The 14,881-nt window shown below is 43.7% G+C and overlaps 1 protein-coding gene across 1 annotated transcript; it reads left to right on the forward strand.

Moving 5' to 3' along the window:
* Positions 1-719: 719 nt before the first annotated feature.
* lhx5 (LIM homeobox 5) lies at positions 720-12,948 on the forward strand (the record flags this gene model as incomplete). The annotated part of the gene is made up of 5 exons (XM_079235160.1): positions 720-892; positions 2,710-2,933; positions 3,803-4,080; positions 7,027-7,192; positions 12,599-12,948. The coding sequence occupies 5 exons, from the start codon at positions 720-722 to the stop codon at positions 12,946-12,948; spliced, it is 1,191 nt and encodes a 396-aa protein (XP_079091286.1).
* Positions 12,949-14,881: the final 1,933 nt, after the last annotated feature.

Below are 14,881 nucleotides of genomic sequence, written 5' to 3' on the forward strand. Positions count from 1 at the left end.
TCCACGTGCATCCGCAGGCCCCTGGTTGTGATTTCAGGGTTCGCTCGGAGGCTATACAGCTATGAACGCGTAACCATAACAACTGCGTTCTGATTGGCTCGCCCTGCACACGGAAGGGGAGGGTAGAAGAGAGGCGAGAGGAGGAGGAAGGAGGGAGGGAGGGAGAGAGGGGGTGAATTAACAAGGGCGTCATCCAATGTGACGCCGAGTCGCGCTGGATGGGCCAAAAAAAAAAAAAAACGTGACAACCCAGGCACTGTGATGCGAAAGTGGCGGCGCGAGGTGAGCCCGAAAGGAAATGACTGGACACCAAAACAAAGCACGAGCTGAACAGGGGATGAAATATCAGAAATATTAATAATAATACTAATAATAAAATGATGTTTTTAGCTGTGCGCGCGAGAGAGAGCATGTCCGTTACGCAGAGCGTCAGCTGGCGCGGCTGAAAGCTCTCCTCCTCAACCTCTGGATTGTGGATTGTGACAAGTGCCAGGACCCGATAGGAGCAGGACTACAACAGTTCCCGGGGATCGTCTCTTCTCGATCTCTCGCCTTTTTTTTCTTCTGTGGAGGAGGACAGGAGCTTCCTTAAACTTTTCGCCTGACAGCACACCTCCCCCGGAGCCAAGACGTTGTTCCGCGTGGACCCGGGTTGCCCCAGTCCGAGCAGCGCAGTCCGTGTGGGAAGGTCGGCTCTGTGCGCCCTGCAGGCCGGAGACATGATGGTCCACTGCGCCGGCTGCGAGCGGCCCATCCTGGACCGGTTCCTCCTCAACGTGCTGGACCGAGCGTGGCACGCCAAGTGCGTCCAGTGCTGCGAGTGCAACTGCCAGCTCACCGAGAAGTGCTTCTCCAGGGACGGGAAGCTGTATTGCAAAACGGACTTTTTCAGGTAACGAGAGAGTCCGGATTCTGGGGGCTCTGATTTCAGTTGCCAAGCTTAAAGATTTTTTTTTTTTTTTTATGGACCCATTATTGATAATGAGGAGAAGGAGCAGAAATAATAATGTGGCCCATGATTTAAAAATATCACGTCACGGGTTAACTTTTTAATTCTTTTTTTTTATCTTGAACGGGAATAAAACAGAAAAAAATATGTAGAATGAATGTAAAAATATATCTTTTTTTTAATGTAGGGTTTTAAACTGAAATGTCGTTGCATTTTAATACAGAGCCTCGACAATACAACAACACATGTAATTTCACTGTCCAGCTATGCTTTTTAAATTTGTATTCTTTTAAATATCTATTTCGCAAATCCACAATACTTTTTTTTATTTCTTCAAACACCCGTTAGACTATTTTATTAACCGGTTCACAATCCCCAACACCATAAAAAGCAGAAGCGTCTCAGGTAATTGAGTGATAAGTGGAGCCCTTGCTTGTCCCGTCGCACTCTCTTAGCATCATTTTCATATGCGTGTCAGTTATTTTCTCCCAAATTGTCTAATGACATGTGAGGCGCATTACGCCTTTGTCCGGGCCGGGCTGGTGTTGGCCTCGCGCGGCCTCGGCCATCATATTACCGCAGGTCCCATCAAGCGGTGGATTTAAATGGCCGGCCATTAGCCAGGCGAAACAGTAATCACCTTAATATGTCCATTTGTTGTGTAAGTAGAGCTGTGCCCTCTCGCTTGGGGGGGAGGAGGAGGGCGCATGCATGAGAAAGGAGGGACCGCGGAGCGATACCTTTGCAAATGGAGAGACAAGCCTACATTAGTGGTAAAACAATGCTCCACAAAAGGAGCGCTTGCTTTCACCCAGAGGCTTAAGCCCCCCACGTCTACTGTAAAGCAGGTAGAGCCCAGTGACCCCCAGACCTCTGCTCAAACTCCTTATAATAACAGCCATGCACGTGACAACCCAAATAACACTCAGGTGTTTTATTCCACCGCCCTCCAACATGAAATACAACACACACAAAAAAAGGCACCACCTCTTCTTCCAAATCAGAAGGATTATTTTTTTGCATTTTCTTTTTTTTTTTTTAGGGGAGGGGGGGTATTTGTGTATCAAATTGATGAGACTTCTTCCCACTCGGTGTTTAAGCGGGTGAATATGGATTAAGAGAAGATTTTCACGCTAAGATGCTCCCACTCAGCTTAATCCTGTAATATATCCGCAGCTACAATGTGTTGATTGTCACTAATGCGTTCTGCGTGGGGTTATTGTCGGAGCACCTCCATCAAAATAACGAGCACGCGGGCTTTTAGAGAGCCTTCAACCAGAAGAAGAAAAGGAAGCGAAATCTGACATTATTCTTTTATTTTGTATTATTTCCGCTTGAATGATCTTCTCTATTAATACCCGTCAGAAATATAGACAGGTATTTTATTTTGTTTATTGTGAATGTGTGTTTATTAATTACGTAATACTTACCAAATATATATATACTTATATATGGGTTTTTACCGGAATGGTTAGAAATGTATGTTTTATTTTATTTTATTACTATAATTAATATTTTGTGCCGGTACTTTTTGTGTAAATAATATTTTAGCACTATTAGAATTGTAATTCTTTATTCCTCTCAAGTTGTTGTGCACATTTTATTATCTCTGATGTGCACATTTGCGGACATAAAATGGCAATTCCACCAAAAAATTAATATATTATTATACGATGTTGTGTTTGGGGTCTAAACCGAATGTAATCCAGTGTGGGGTTAAAAACACACTCATGTAACGTTGTGTTTTCTGTGCCATGCAGGCGGTTTGGCACCAAGTGCGCGGGCTGTCTGCAGGGGATCTCGCCGAACGACCTGGTGCGCAAAGCCCGCAGCAAGGTGTTCCACCTGAACTGCTTCACCTGCATGGTGTGCAACAAGCAGCTGTCCACGGGAGAGGAGCTCTACGTCATCGACGAAAACAAGTTCGTGTGCAAAGAAGATTTCTCGAGCTCCGGGGCCATTAAGGAAGTCAACTTGAACTCAGGTAATCAGCGCGATGACAATACGTTATAAACATTTATATGTGTGTGTGTGTGTGTGTGTGTGTGTGTGTGTGTGTGTGTGTGTGTGTGTGTGTGTGTGTGTACATATTATATAAATGCATATGAGGGACAAAAGAAAGTCGAGAGGGGCGGCTTCAATTGTCCCACACGAGTCTGTTTTTGTCGGAACGTTTCCAGCAGTCCGTGGAGATCTTTCCACAACAGCCTTGTCAGATGAATGGTTTCATATTTACCTCCACGAGACAATGGCTTCCTATTGTTGTCCTGGGGATCCGCGGGGATGAGTCTGTTATTCTGACCGCGCGCGCTCCTCTCGGCGCGTCTATTCATCCTCATGAGGACAGAAACACTCCACAGCCAGAGATCCTCACTCATATATATCATGTTTATATATATATATATATATATATATATATATATATATATATATATATATATATATATATCTTTTTATTTTTTACATAAATGTGTAATAATATGTAATACTTTGAAATGTATTTTCTGCTTGTAATGAGAATTTTTTTTATAATTTTTTGTCTTTATGATTTTTTATAGCTTTTTAAGCATCAACTCTGCAAAAATCTGATATTATATTATATATATAATATATAGTATATTTTTTTAATGTTTAAACGACATGCAAAAAATGTGTCCAAATAGGTAAAAAAAAAAAAAAAAACACGTCATACTTTCGATGCATATTTCCCAGTGTTGCAGCTGTGCATCTCCAGGCCTAATTAAAGCCCTCCTCCTCCCCTTCCTCTTCCTCCTCTTCCTCCCTGACATTTCGGATCGTGACCTTCCTCTTGTTTGCCCCCCCTCCTCCTCCTCCTCCTCTTCCTCCCGTCAGTGTCGTCGTGTACAGATAGGAGTTTATCGCCGGATCTGCAGGACCCAATACAGGACGACATAAAAGAGACGGACAATTCCACGTCCTCAGATAAGGAAACGAACAATATTGAGAACGAGGAGCAGAACTCGGGGACCAAGAGGCGCGGGCCCCGGACCACCATCAAGGCCAAGCAGCTGGAAACGTTAAAGGCCGCGTTTGTGGCCACGCCGAAACCCACCCGGCACATCCGGGAACAGCTGGCCCAGGAAACGGGACTCAACATGCGGGTGATCCAGGTGAGACCCGCCGTCTGGACAGCAGAGACAGAGACGTGTATTTCACTGAAATGTGATGAGTTGTTTTTTTTCTCATCGTATGTTAGAGAAATGTCAAAACATGAAGTGCAGCATATAGATCCACCACGCGTGCAGGTGGCCATTTATGTTATTTTTTGTGTGTCATGTAGTTGATGACATTTTCTCAAATAATAGTGATAGAAAACTACTTTTAATTGTCTTTACATGCAACAAAACATGAGGCATTTGTCAGTTTGCATATTTATTTAAAGTGACACATTCCTGTTGCCTTAAAGTGACATAACTTAACAATGGAAACCCTTATTTTGAGCAATTCTGTCTTTTTTTTATATTTAAAATAGACACCAATCTAATATTTTATTGCATTTAAACATTTAATTTGACACTTTACTTAAAAAAAGAGTTTATTTTCAAATTAAATGCTGCTCACTCCACTATTTTTATGTGTTTTAATATTCCGATAAAGATTGCATTCCTGCGTTTGCATCCAATTTCCACGCCGTGAACCTCCAAAAACCTGCAGGCGTTTGTTCATGCCCTGAAATTAAGATCTAGTAATCCAATTTACTGACGCGTGGATATAATAAACACAATAGAACATCATTTATTTTCTGCAGCCAGCGGTTTATTCCTGTAATCAAACGTGTTGCGCGGCCATGAAATCGGTAAGAAAAGGTCAGCCTGGTGTTTGCCAAGAGGGGAGAGGAACCTCAAACATGTTTTTGCAGAATAACACAAGCGTGTTTTGGGGCCACATGTCTGTCTTTTCACCCTCACACACACACACACACACACACACACACACACACACACACACACACACACACACACACAGGATGATTAGCACCATCTCTGCCAAATGTGATGTGGCTTTTTGTGCACTCACTGTAATTATCGCTGATTTCACAGATTTACATACCACCCTCCCCTTTTTCCCACCCCTCTGCTCTTACTCACTTCCAGCCCGTTTGCTCTGCCTCATCTATATCATGAACTGCTGTGTGTGCACGCGTGTGTGTGTGTGTGTGTGTGTGTGCGTGCGCGCGCGTGTGTGTGTGTGTGTAAGAGAGAGAGAGAGCTGCATTAACAGAGCTCAAACAAACAGCCAATACATAAATCAATTAATCAATCAATCAGTCAGGCAGTCCACCCCTGTCTGTGTGTCTGTGTGTGTCTGTGTGTGTGTGTGTGTGTGTGTGTGTGTGTGTGTGTGTGTGTGTGTGTGTGTGTGTGTGTGTGTGTGTGTTGCTCGGAGCCAAAATGGATGCTCTCTGTGTTTCGTCATCCTCCTCGTTCGCTGCGTGTTAAATACCGTTGCTCTCAACACGGGGAGCCCTGTGAGCTCCTCCAGCATGTGTATGTAATCCCTAAGCAACGCTCTCTCGAGGGGAGCGGGAGCATTTCCATAAAAATGTACCCTACAGTTAGACGATTGTTCTCAATAAGCAGGTGTCTTTTTTTTTTTTTTCCCTCCGCCGGAGCACACAGAACAGAGCCTAAGTGGGTTTAGGTGTTTTCTCTCTCTCTCTCTCTCTCTCTCTCTCTCTGTGTGTGTGTGTGTGTGTGTGTGTGTGTGTGTGTGTGTGTGTGTGTGTGTGTGTTTTTCGTTAATCTGCTGCACAGTGGGATTTTTGCCTCTGGTGCAGCCCGGCTGGGGTGAGCACACATCATTATGCAGCAGTGATGCAAAGGCGAAACAAGATGTGTTATGAGCCTCTAATGCAGACATTCTTCCATATGGTGTGTAGTGAAATCCTCCTTTGTTCCTCTTCAAAGACAGTTTATCTTACGGGAGGCGGCGAGGCTGTTTATGCTCTGATTTGTAGCTTCCACTGTTTATTTTAACTTGCAGTGAGGTCTGTGTGTGTGTCTGTGTGTGTGCGTGTGTGTGTGTGTGGCTGTTTACACGCTAATGTTGCTTTGCTGGTCGCTTTTGTTTTGCAACTGGAAAACGTGTTTTGTTGTTGTTATTGTTGTTGTTGTTGTTTCTGGTTCCAGCTTCTTATAATGTCTTTATTATATCCAGTCCTCATTTTTGAGTTGGCTTTTGGATACTTTTTGCTTTCCAGAGATGTATTATAACACTTTTATTATATGGAAATCACAGGAAAACACTTGATTGATCAAAATTTATGTACTTCTGATATTGCACTGGAACATTTTCATGTTATATTTCTTTAGTTTCTACTTTTTCTGCAAAGTGCAGCTGCGTTTTGTTTTCTATTGTTTAACACTTTTAGTTTAACTTGCACATAACCATTTTGTTTATTCCCATAATCTCGCCCTGAGGGAATGAAAGTACAGTTCAAATAACAGAGCTGTCAGATAATTGGGATGATTAAGAGCCAGCAGCAAATATGTTGTAATAAATTGTTTGTTGTTGTTGAATATGAGCTCCTTTAAGTGAATCCTTGAGATTTCAGTCCTGGCTGCTTTAGTATTTCTATCTGAGTGAAAACAAAGACTTTGTTCTCCGAGTTTATCCGTCTGGAGTTTCTGGCTGCGCCTGGAATTCATCACTAACATGCTATTTGATCCGAATTATGTGCATTAATCCATTTGTTTGTGTGTCTATAAGAGGGAGAACAACTGTAATACAGCATTATTTCCAGGAATAGTTCCATAATACTTAAAATATATAAATATTGCACTACTTCCATCAGTGGGCCAACAGTGTTTCCTCCTTTTGGCAAAATATAGTGACTTAAATGCAAATCCTCCTTAAAGTCTTACATCTATGACAAACACAAACCCTCAACAGTGAACATAGAATAAAGTTGATGGAACATCATGGCGTGTTCTCTTGCTATTATGAGACTTAAGTGGCCACAGTTCAATCTGGAAAAGCCTTTTTCATTTTGAAATGTTTTTTTTTTTAAACGATGACATCAGCTGCTTTAATTGTGACCTCTGGTTTGGATGCAGGTCTGGTTCCAGAACAGGAGATCCAAAGAGCGGCGGATGAAGCAGCTGAGCGCTCTGGGGGCCCGGCGGCACGCCTTCTTCAGGGGCCCAAGGAGGATGAGGCCCCTGGGAGGCAGGCTGGAGGATCCCGACATTTTGGGACCCGGGGCGTACGGCTACTACGGAGGTAAGAAATAAAGTGCACATATACCGCTTTTAGTAAACCGCTCTATTCTGTTAAAACTCAAATGTTGTGTAACTTTAATTGCAACCTTCAGCAGCTGCACACAGGTTGTTCTTTCTCCTCTGAACACTGCACATGTCACCTCAGGGATGCTGATTTGCATGTTTTTTTCTTGCACATCTATTCATCCTTGATTTGACTCCAACCTTGGCGACTATTCAGCCGCTGCGTGTGCGTTTCGACTTCTAGCTGCAGGATTGAGTTGACAAGTGAAAGCATTAAACCTGCCTGGCTGTCACATGCTGCCACTTAGCTGGACAGCTGGGAGGATACATGCTGCAATCAGACACTTGTAGGGAAAGTGTTGCATCATGGGGGACATTTAAGATGAGAAAACACAGTTTGGATTGAAACTCTTTCAGAATGGAGACCTTCGGAAAAATAGAAATAAAGCACAACGCCATTTTTTATGGGACTTGATTCCTGCTATAAAAACACTTCAATTTGAAAGTAGGTGGGGAAAAAATCTGCTATTTCTTCAGCAAATGATTAAGGTATAAAACTAAGTAGCACATTAGAGTAGAGGCGTCACACGTTTTGATTATTTGTTTGAATTCTTAAAAAGGCTTTGCAATAATGAATAGAAAAATATGTCAAGTATTCTGCGGGAAAGACGAGCATATTAAAATACTTCTCTTACTACACTTTAACCTGCTTCAAATAAAGATGAGGGATTTCTTTTGGCTGGATGAGATGCTGAAAGATGCTGGAGGTGAATGTGTTGTTGCACTATTTGTACCGCTGACTCTGAACATAGAAAGCTTTGCTTTAAATATTTTTGGCGGCAAAAATATTTGTCGCTATTAAATTGTGAACGTTTCTCTCCACTGGAGATGAGGTGGTTTTCCCACATGTGAAAATTAATTGCAGATTAAAAGGATGAGCTGCACTCTGTATGTTTTATTGTCTAGCCGCGTGCGCTGGAACACGATGTGATCTCCTGTTGGCGTAAAGACTTCTTCAAATCAATATTCCTTTAAAATAAAAAAAAGGACCTTGTCAAGACCACTTAATGAAGAAAGAAAAAAAACAACGAAACAAACCACTTGGAGACAATAGCAGGTGGGCAGCATGTAGCAACACAACAGCAGCTCCACGTTGAGCTGCAGGAATAAATCAGATGCGCCCGTCATGTGTATCAGCAGTTTTTTTTCCTTCATTTATTTTTATTTTTTCATGGACAGTCTGAGAGCCGTGGGCTTTCTAAACAGCTCCTGCACATCTACACCTGAAGGGCCCGGGCATTGGAGGATACAATGAACTGGAGCCGTCAAGGCTGCGAGCGCACGAAGTGTGTGTGTGTGTGTGTGTGTGTGTGTGTGTGGTGGGGGGAGAAAAAGAAAAAACAGGAGGACAAAAACCTCCATCCCTCGCTCTCGTCTCTTGCTTTTCACACCCTTTTGTGCCGCGGCAGCACAGGCCCGGTCTGCTCGCCTTTATCCGAGCTCGCTGCTTCCTTATGTTCCTCTGCTGCTGCTTACAGGGACGGATGCTCGTGTGTGTGCGTGTGCGTGTGTGTGTGTGGTGCGTCTGCATGCGGGATTGTAATTATAGCTTGTAGAGCCAACGCCCCCTCCTCCCCCCCCCACACACACACCCCCTCCCCTTCAATCCCCACCCCCCATCACACAGATTCACCACGCAGGCCACAACACACGCTCCTTGTTTATTCTCAAGGTCGGCCCAAACTAGCAGGGGCCTGTTTCGCGAGATCAAATAATTAGCTTGTTTGCGAACGTCGTGTCGGCTCTTATTGTTTTCTCTTGGTGATTTCCATAAAAAAAAAGTAAATAAAAAAAAATAAAAAAGCCACGTGCAACAGCAAATGAAGGCAACGTGTTTTGTTGATATCGAACCTGCTAGCTTGCTGATTCCGGCCTGTTTGGGCTGAGAGCATATGGCGGGAGAGGAGGAATACGTTCCAGTGCAACGTCTGCAGCAGCGGGGTAAAGTCTGCCATCGATCTCAGTTTAAGGTGCTGTTGGAACAGACTGGGTTTAATGTAACTGGGGCGATTTGGAGCGGTGGGGGTTTGAAAGGAGAACATGGAAGAGGTGAGAAACAGAAGGCGCAGGTTTGTGATGGTTAATCCTGCAACATGTGGAACGGATGAATGACATTTTGTTAAATATTCTCATTCGCTTTCTTGCCCGAGAGTTAGATGAGAAGATCGACACCGCTCTCATGTTTGTCCGTCGAATACAACCAGAAGCCGGGTTAGCTTAGCTTAGCATAAATACTGGAAACCAATAGCTAGCCTGTCTCTGTCCGATGCAGGCAGCTAGCGCCTACTCCTCTGGTTGCAACAACTTCTCTCTTGATTTATTCCCCCAGTAAACTGAGTGAGTTCATGGTCTCAAGCTCTCGTTTCAAGTCTTTTTTTAATACAGCCTGATGTTCATTTAGTAAAGGATGGTCCATTTAGAGTCAAACAGACCATAAAGCAGAGTATGCTTTAGAGGCGGGGCTACAAGGTGATTGCTACCACGGCGTTGTCCGGTCTGGGAGTTGTTCTTCCACTTCATGAAAGTTGACTGTAACATTTTGGTTGGCTAAACACATTTTTTATTCAGCGATTAGTTGCGCCCTCTTGTGTCACTTCTTGGTTGCAAAAAAACCAAGATGGCGACGGTGAAGAGGCTTCAAAGTGGCCGTCTAGGAACCAGTTGGTGACGTCACAGTGATTACGTACGCTTCTCATATACAGTTTAATAAACTTGTTATGTTTTGGTCGTGTGTAGCGTCATTTCTATACTGTTTTTGTACACATTAATAAACCACACATTTTTATGCTAAGCTAAGCTAAACGCTTACTGGCCGTAGCTTCATATTAAACACACAAACATGAGAGTGGTATCGATCTCCTCGTCCTCACCTCAGTAAGAAAGTGAAGAAGAGCATTTCTTGACGTTAACGTGGATGGTTGAGCTGCTGTGAGCGACGAAGACCTCATTCTGTGCATGCAGAGCCTCTCTGAGAGACGCCGAGAGGAGCAGCTGCTCGGTTGGTTTTGTCCCAACATATACTGGACGGATCTCAAAGTGGTTTGGCTCTCAGGATTGGATTCCTGTGTGAGCTGCATGGAAACAAGAAAGGCTCTGTTCACCCAAATTATAGCAAAAGAGAAAGAACTACCCGTTGAGTTATCTACATGTAGTTTTGGTCCGCGGTCAAACAGTCTTTTTTTTTTCACGAGCAGTGAAATGACCTGGAAAGATCTTAAGTGGCAGCCTTGATAAGAGCTGGTTGAGTTCTCTAAATACTAAGTGTCTCCTTTAGCGTAGGACTCACTGGACCATCCTTTACCAAAGGGAAGGAGATATGCCGTCCCATAATAACGTTTAAAGCGATGCACCTTTCGGGACGTCATTAACTTATCACTGTTTAATCATGAATTATTGATATATTTAAAACATCCTTCTTATTAAGGCCCTCACAAAGCGATTATGTAGCATTTCCGTATTTATACCTGATATTTTTCTGATATTTATTACAGAAAGCGAATATTACGCTGGAAAAAAGTTGTTATGTTTCATAATAAGGTTTATTTTAATGTATTTTTAGCCTTTGCATTGCGAATAAAGGCTTCAACTAGTTTAGTTGTGGTAATATTTGTATAACAGTGCAGAGGCTTCGTTGTACAAACCTTATTCGACCTTAAAAACTGATGTTTTCCTTCGAGGCCGAGGAAAAGAGTTTTGTAAAAGACAGGACGTTTTTTTAGATATTTGGAATTTCATTTTTGTTGCTCTCAGCATTGGAAAGTTCTCTTAATCCACCGACTTCAAACATCCTGTACGCAGTTGTCATTGAAAATTCCGAAGAAATATTTCTAATGGAAACTGCTCACAGTGAGGTTTATTGATTATCCAGAGAATTACTTTTCTTAAGTCCAATTTTGCAACGCTGTGATCACCAGACAAAAAAGAAAATCATTCTCTTCTGTTGTACTGGGGTGGAGGCAGAAACCACAGACAAATATCCTAAAACCAGGGAACATGAATACCAAAGTATCTGCATAGCTATCATTACTATCAGTAAGTGGTTCGCAACCCGTTAACCTTTTTGTATTCACGTTAGATTCCTGAGACTCATGAAATAACTAAACGAAATAACAAACAGAAATGAGGCATAAACATGAATACACCTGGAGACATCAAACATTAGTCGGTTTATGCAGAAACCTCTCAGAGGCGTAAACATGTCAGTCAGTGTTAGAGGTGAGGTCGAGAATGTTTGTAAAATCCGAGTGTGTGCAAGAGATTTTCTTTGAAAGCATGGAATTTGGGCTGTTTTCTGTCATTAATATGCCGGCTCTGTTGCCGCGCGAGAGAGTCGAAATAATTTAGACGAGAAAAGCGTCAGTCGTGAATTGAGCTTTGCTTGAATGTTGCCGATTAGATTAATCACGTTCTGTGCAGGCGTTCGTGTTCCCCGGAGGATCCGCCTTGAGCTCGACATCCGTCGTGAAAGCGCCGTACAGACGTGGAATCATTTGCAAATGTGCACGTGGATACCCGCATAAAGACGATGGCCTAAATGATTTGTGTGATGCAGTAAAGATGGAAGTGTGGTAAACCCGTCACCTGCTATCGAAGCTATTGATGATCCAACACCGCGGAGTTGTGGAAAATACAGAACAGGTGTTCAGAGGAGCAAAGATTCTGTATTTAGAGCTGAAAAGATCGTGGAATTGTAATTGTAATTGATTGCTGGGAAATTAATTGGGATTTTTTAATATATTTGACTCATGCTTGAAGTTATTTTTCAAGAAAAAATGCTGATATGTGCATCGTCTGGGTTTTGCCGCTTTTTTTGGTATAGTTTATATTCCCTGTGCAGTTCCTTGCACTGTGTTATGATGAGTTATAGATAAAGGAATCAATCGGGTAGCTGCAGTTGCATGCTGGGAATAAATAGTCCCACGGTCCCTGGCAAGGTGGAGAAGAGGAAGATGTTGCTGGAAGCTGCATGACGGAGCTGACGGTTCCCGGCTTCGGAGAAAATCTCATTTTAGGGTTCCTCATCCGGATCTGGAAGTTTCCGCGGGGGGAGGTGTGTGTGTGTGTGTGTGTGTGTTGGGGGGGATCCGTGGAGGCTGCGAGCCGTACGAGTGAGGGAGATGAATGCAGTGTGTAAAAAGGCGAGAGAACTGAGGTGGAGAAGTGTGGAGTTGTTTATACACTCAAATGAGGCTGCTTGGAGAGCGGTTGGTTGGAAATTGGACACGATCAATTTCCCCACTTTGGGTGCGTGGGGGTGAAGTTGCACACGGCTGCAAGAAAAGGTGATTTAAAAGAAAAACATATTGAAAGTCTAACCCCGTGTTTTTCTCCCGTCCCTCCGCAGAATACCAAGGCGACTATTACGGACCGGGAAGCAACTACGACTTCTTCCCCCACGGCCCTCCGTCCTCGCAGGCTCAGTCTCCGGCCGAGTCCCCTTACATCCTGGCCTCCGGGCCCGGGGCCATGGAGGGATCGGGCCACCACCCGTCAGACGACCAAAGGTTCACGGACATGATCTCCCACACGGAGACCCCGAGTCCGGAGCCGGGCTTACCGGGCTCCCTGCAGCCGGTCCCAGGGGAGGCTTACGGGGGCGGACCCAGTCCTCCTTTCTCTTTGGCGAGTAACTCCAGCTACAGCGCTCCCATGTCCCACCAAGGCCAGGAGATGGGGGAGACCGCCGCCTGGTGAAGGGCCGGAACCACAGGGACCATTCCTGGGCTGAACGTCAGCCCAGTTAATTCAGGAGATGAGTCAAATTAATAAACACACACTAAAAAAAACAGATAAAAAAACGTATGGAGGACTTTTTAAAACAAAATTCGAATCACGGACTGATGGAAAAACGGAATCGAGAACGGGGGACGGCCCGCTGGGGAAAGTGATATTCGCTGCCCGGTGGACACTCCAAAGCAAATCCCTTCCTGGATTACTGGACTTGAATTATTTAAACAAAAAGAATTTCCACCCAGCAAAAACGCTCGATGTAAAGGAAGGAATCTTCTGATGCGCCGGGAACACGCTGGAGGGAAGACGCCAAAGGGGACATCTTTAGTTCTCTTCATTCCTCACCACTTTGTTTCTTTTGGGGTATTTTATTCGTTAAAATGTTGTTTCAAAGCAATATTAGTTTTTGTTTGTTTGTTCTGTTCATTGCTAAGTTGCTACTCTACCCTCAATATTAAAAACATGGCAAAGGACCATGTTTTAATACACGCTTTAATGTTCACATACAAACACGTACGTGGTCAACGAGACACGATACGTCGCTTTAAACATTCTCCTGTCGACTCAAAGGCTGCTTCTTGATAGAAACTACACACACACACACGCACACACACACACATCTCTGGCATTGACTTTCTCTTGCACACATCTCAGCTTTAAGTCCCTTAATGCACAAAAAGCGTTCTTGATCATAGCTCAAAAGAAGGATGTCTATACCATTATTCAAAACACGGACACAATTATAGAGACACTTGTACTCACTCAAGCGCGTGCACACACAGGCACACACACGCACACACATGCACACGCACACAAATCTCACACCCCTCCAGCCGGCCCTGATAGTTCTGCTCTGCAGACTGCTTCACCTGACCTTCCTTTTGTTGCTGTCCCTTTTTAAAAAAACATGTTTTAATGGAAATGATTTTCAAAAGAACATTGAACCCATAATGGAGAATCTACTTCAACAGCTGAGGTCTCCTTCCTCTAAAGAGAGGAAACAAAAGAGGGGGCAGACAACATCTGTGGCGTTACCTCAGTCCGCCCTGAAGCACTCATTGCCATCTAGTGGCCTTAAGACACACTGAATTAAAAACAGAAGGAGAAGGAGGAGGAGAATATCCGCTCAAAGCGGCAGCGTCCGGCTGTGTGTGTGTGTGTGTGTGTGTGTGTGTGTGTGTGTGTGTGTGTGTGTGAACATCTTTGTGCTGCAGAGGACCAACTCTTGTTGTTTTTCTCTAAATAATGACAATAGGGGATTCTTCCAGTTTTTCAGGGCCAACTGTCACCCGGGCTCCAAATTGAAAAGACACAAAACGCCGCTTCTGAAAGGAGACACACAAACCAAACTAGCTGATAGTATTCAATACAAAACCTCGTCCCGCGTTTTTTTTGTTGAAATGTTAAAACCCCGCTTTCATCGCACGCAAACACCGTCCTCAACCAAACGCATCCCACACTTGTGCCGCTGTTCGTCCGCGATGAGTTACTTGAAATATTGTTTTTGAGATAATTTTTTTGCGTTTCCTTTGGACATTGTGTACGATCCAGAGAGAATGTGTCTTATTTCTGATGTATTGAGATATTCTTGGATACAAAAGTGAGCGAGCGTGTGTGTGTGTGTGTGTGTGTGTGTGTGTGTGTGTGTGTGTGTGTGTGTGTAAATTTTGGGGGGGGGGAAGGGTAAGGCTGTATTATTTCTATGTAAATAGCACTGGTAATAAAACCTTCTCTTACAACTTGAAGAAGTGGCTTTCTTCTGTTTCCTTTAGTTTGTAGTGGTGGGAAATACTTTTACTGGTACAAGTACTGTGTGCAAGGTACAATTTTACTGCATTACTTCACAAAGGAGAGGGAAATATTGCACTTTCCACACCTCTACATTTATTTTACAGCT

Source organism: Taurulus bubalis (genome assembly GCF_910589615.1).
Source record: "Taurulus bubalis genome assembly, chromosome: 19".
NCBI classification, from domain to species: Eukaryota; Metazoa; Chordata; class Actinopteri; order Perciformes; family Cottidae; genus Taurulus; species Taurulus bubalis.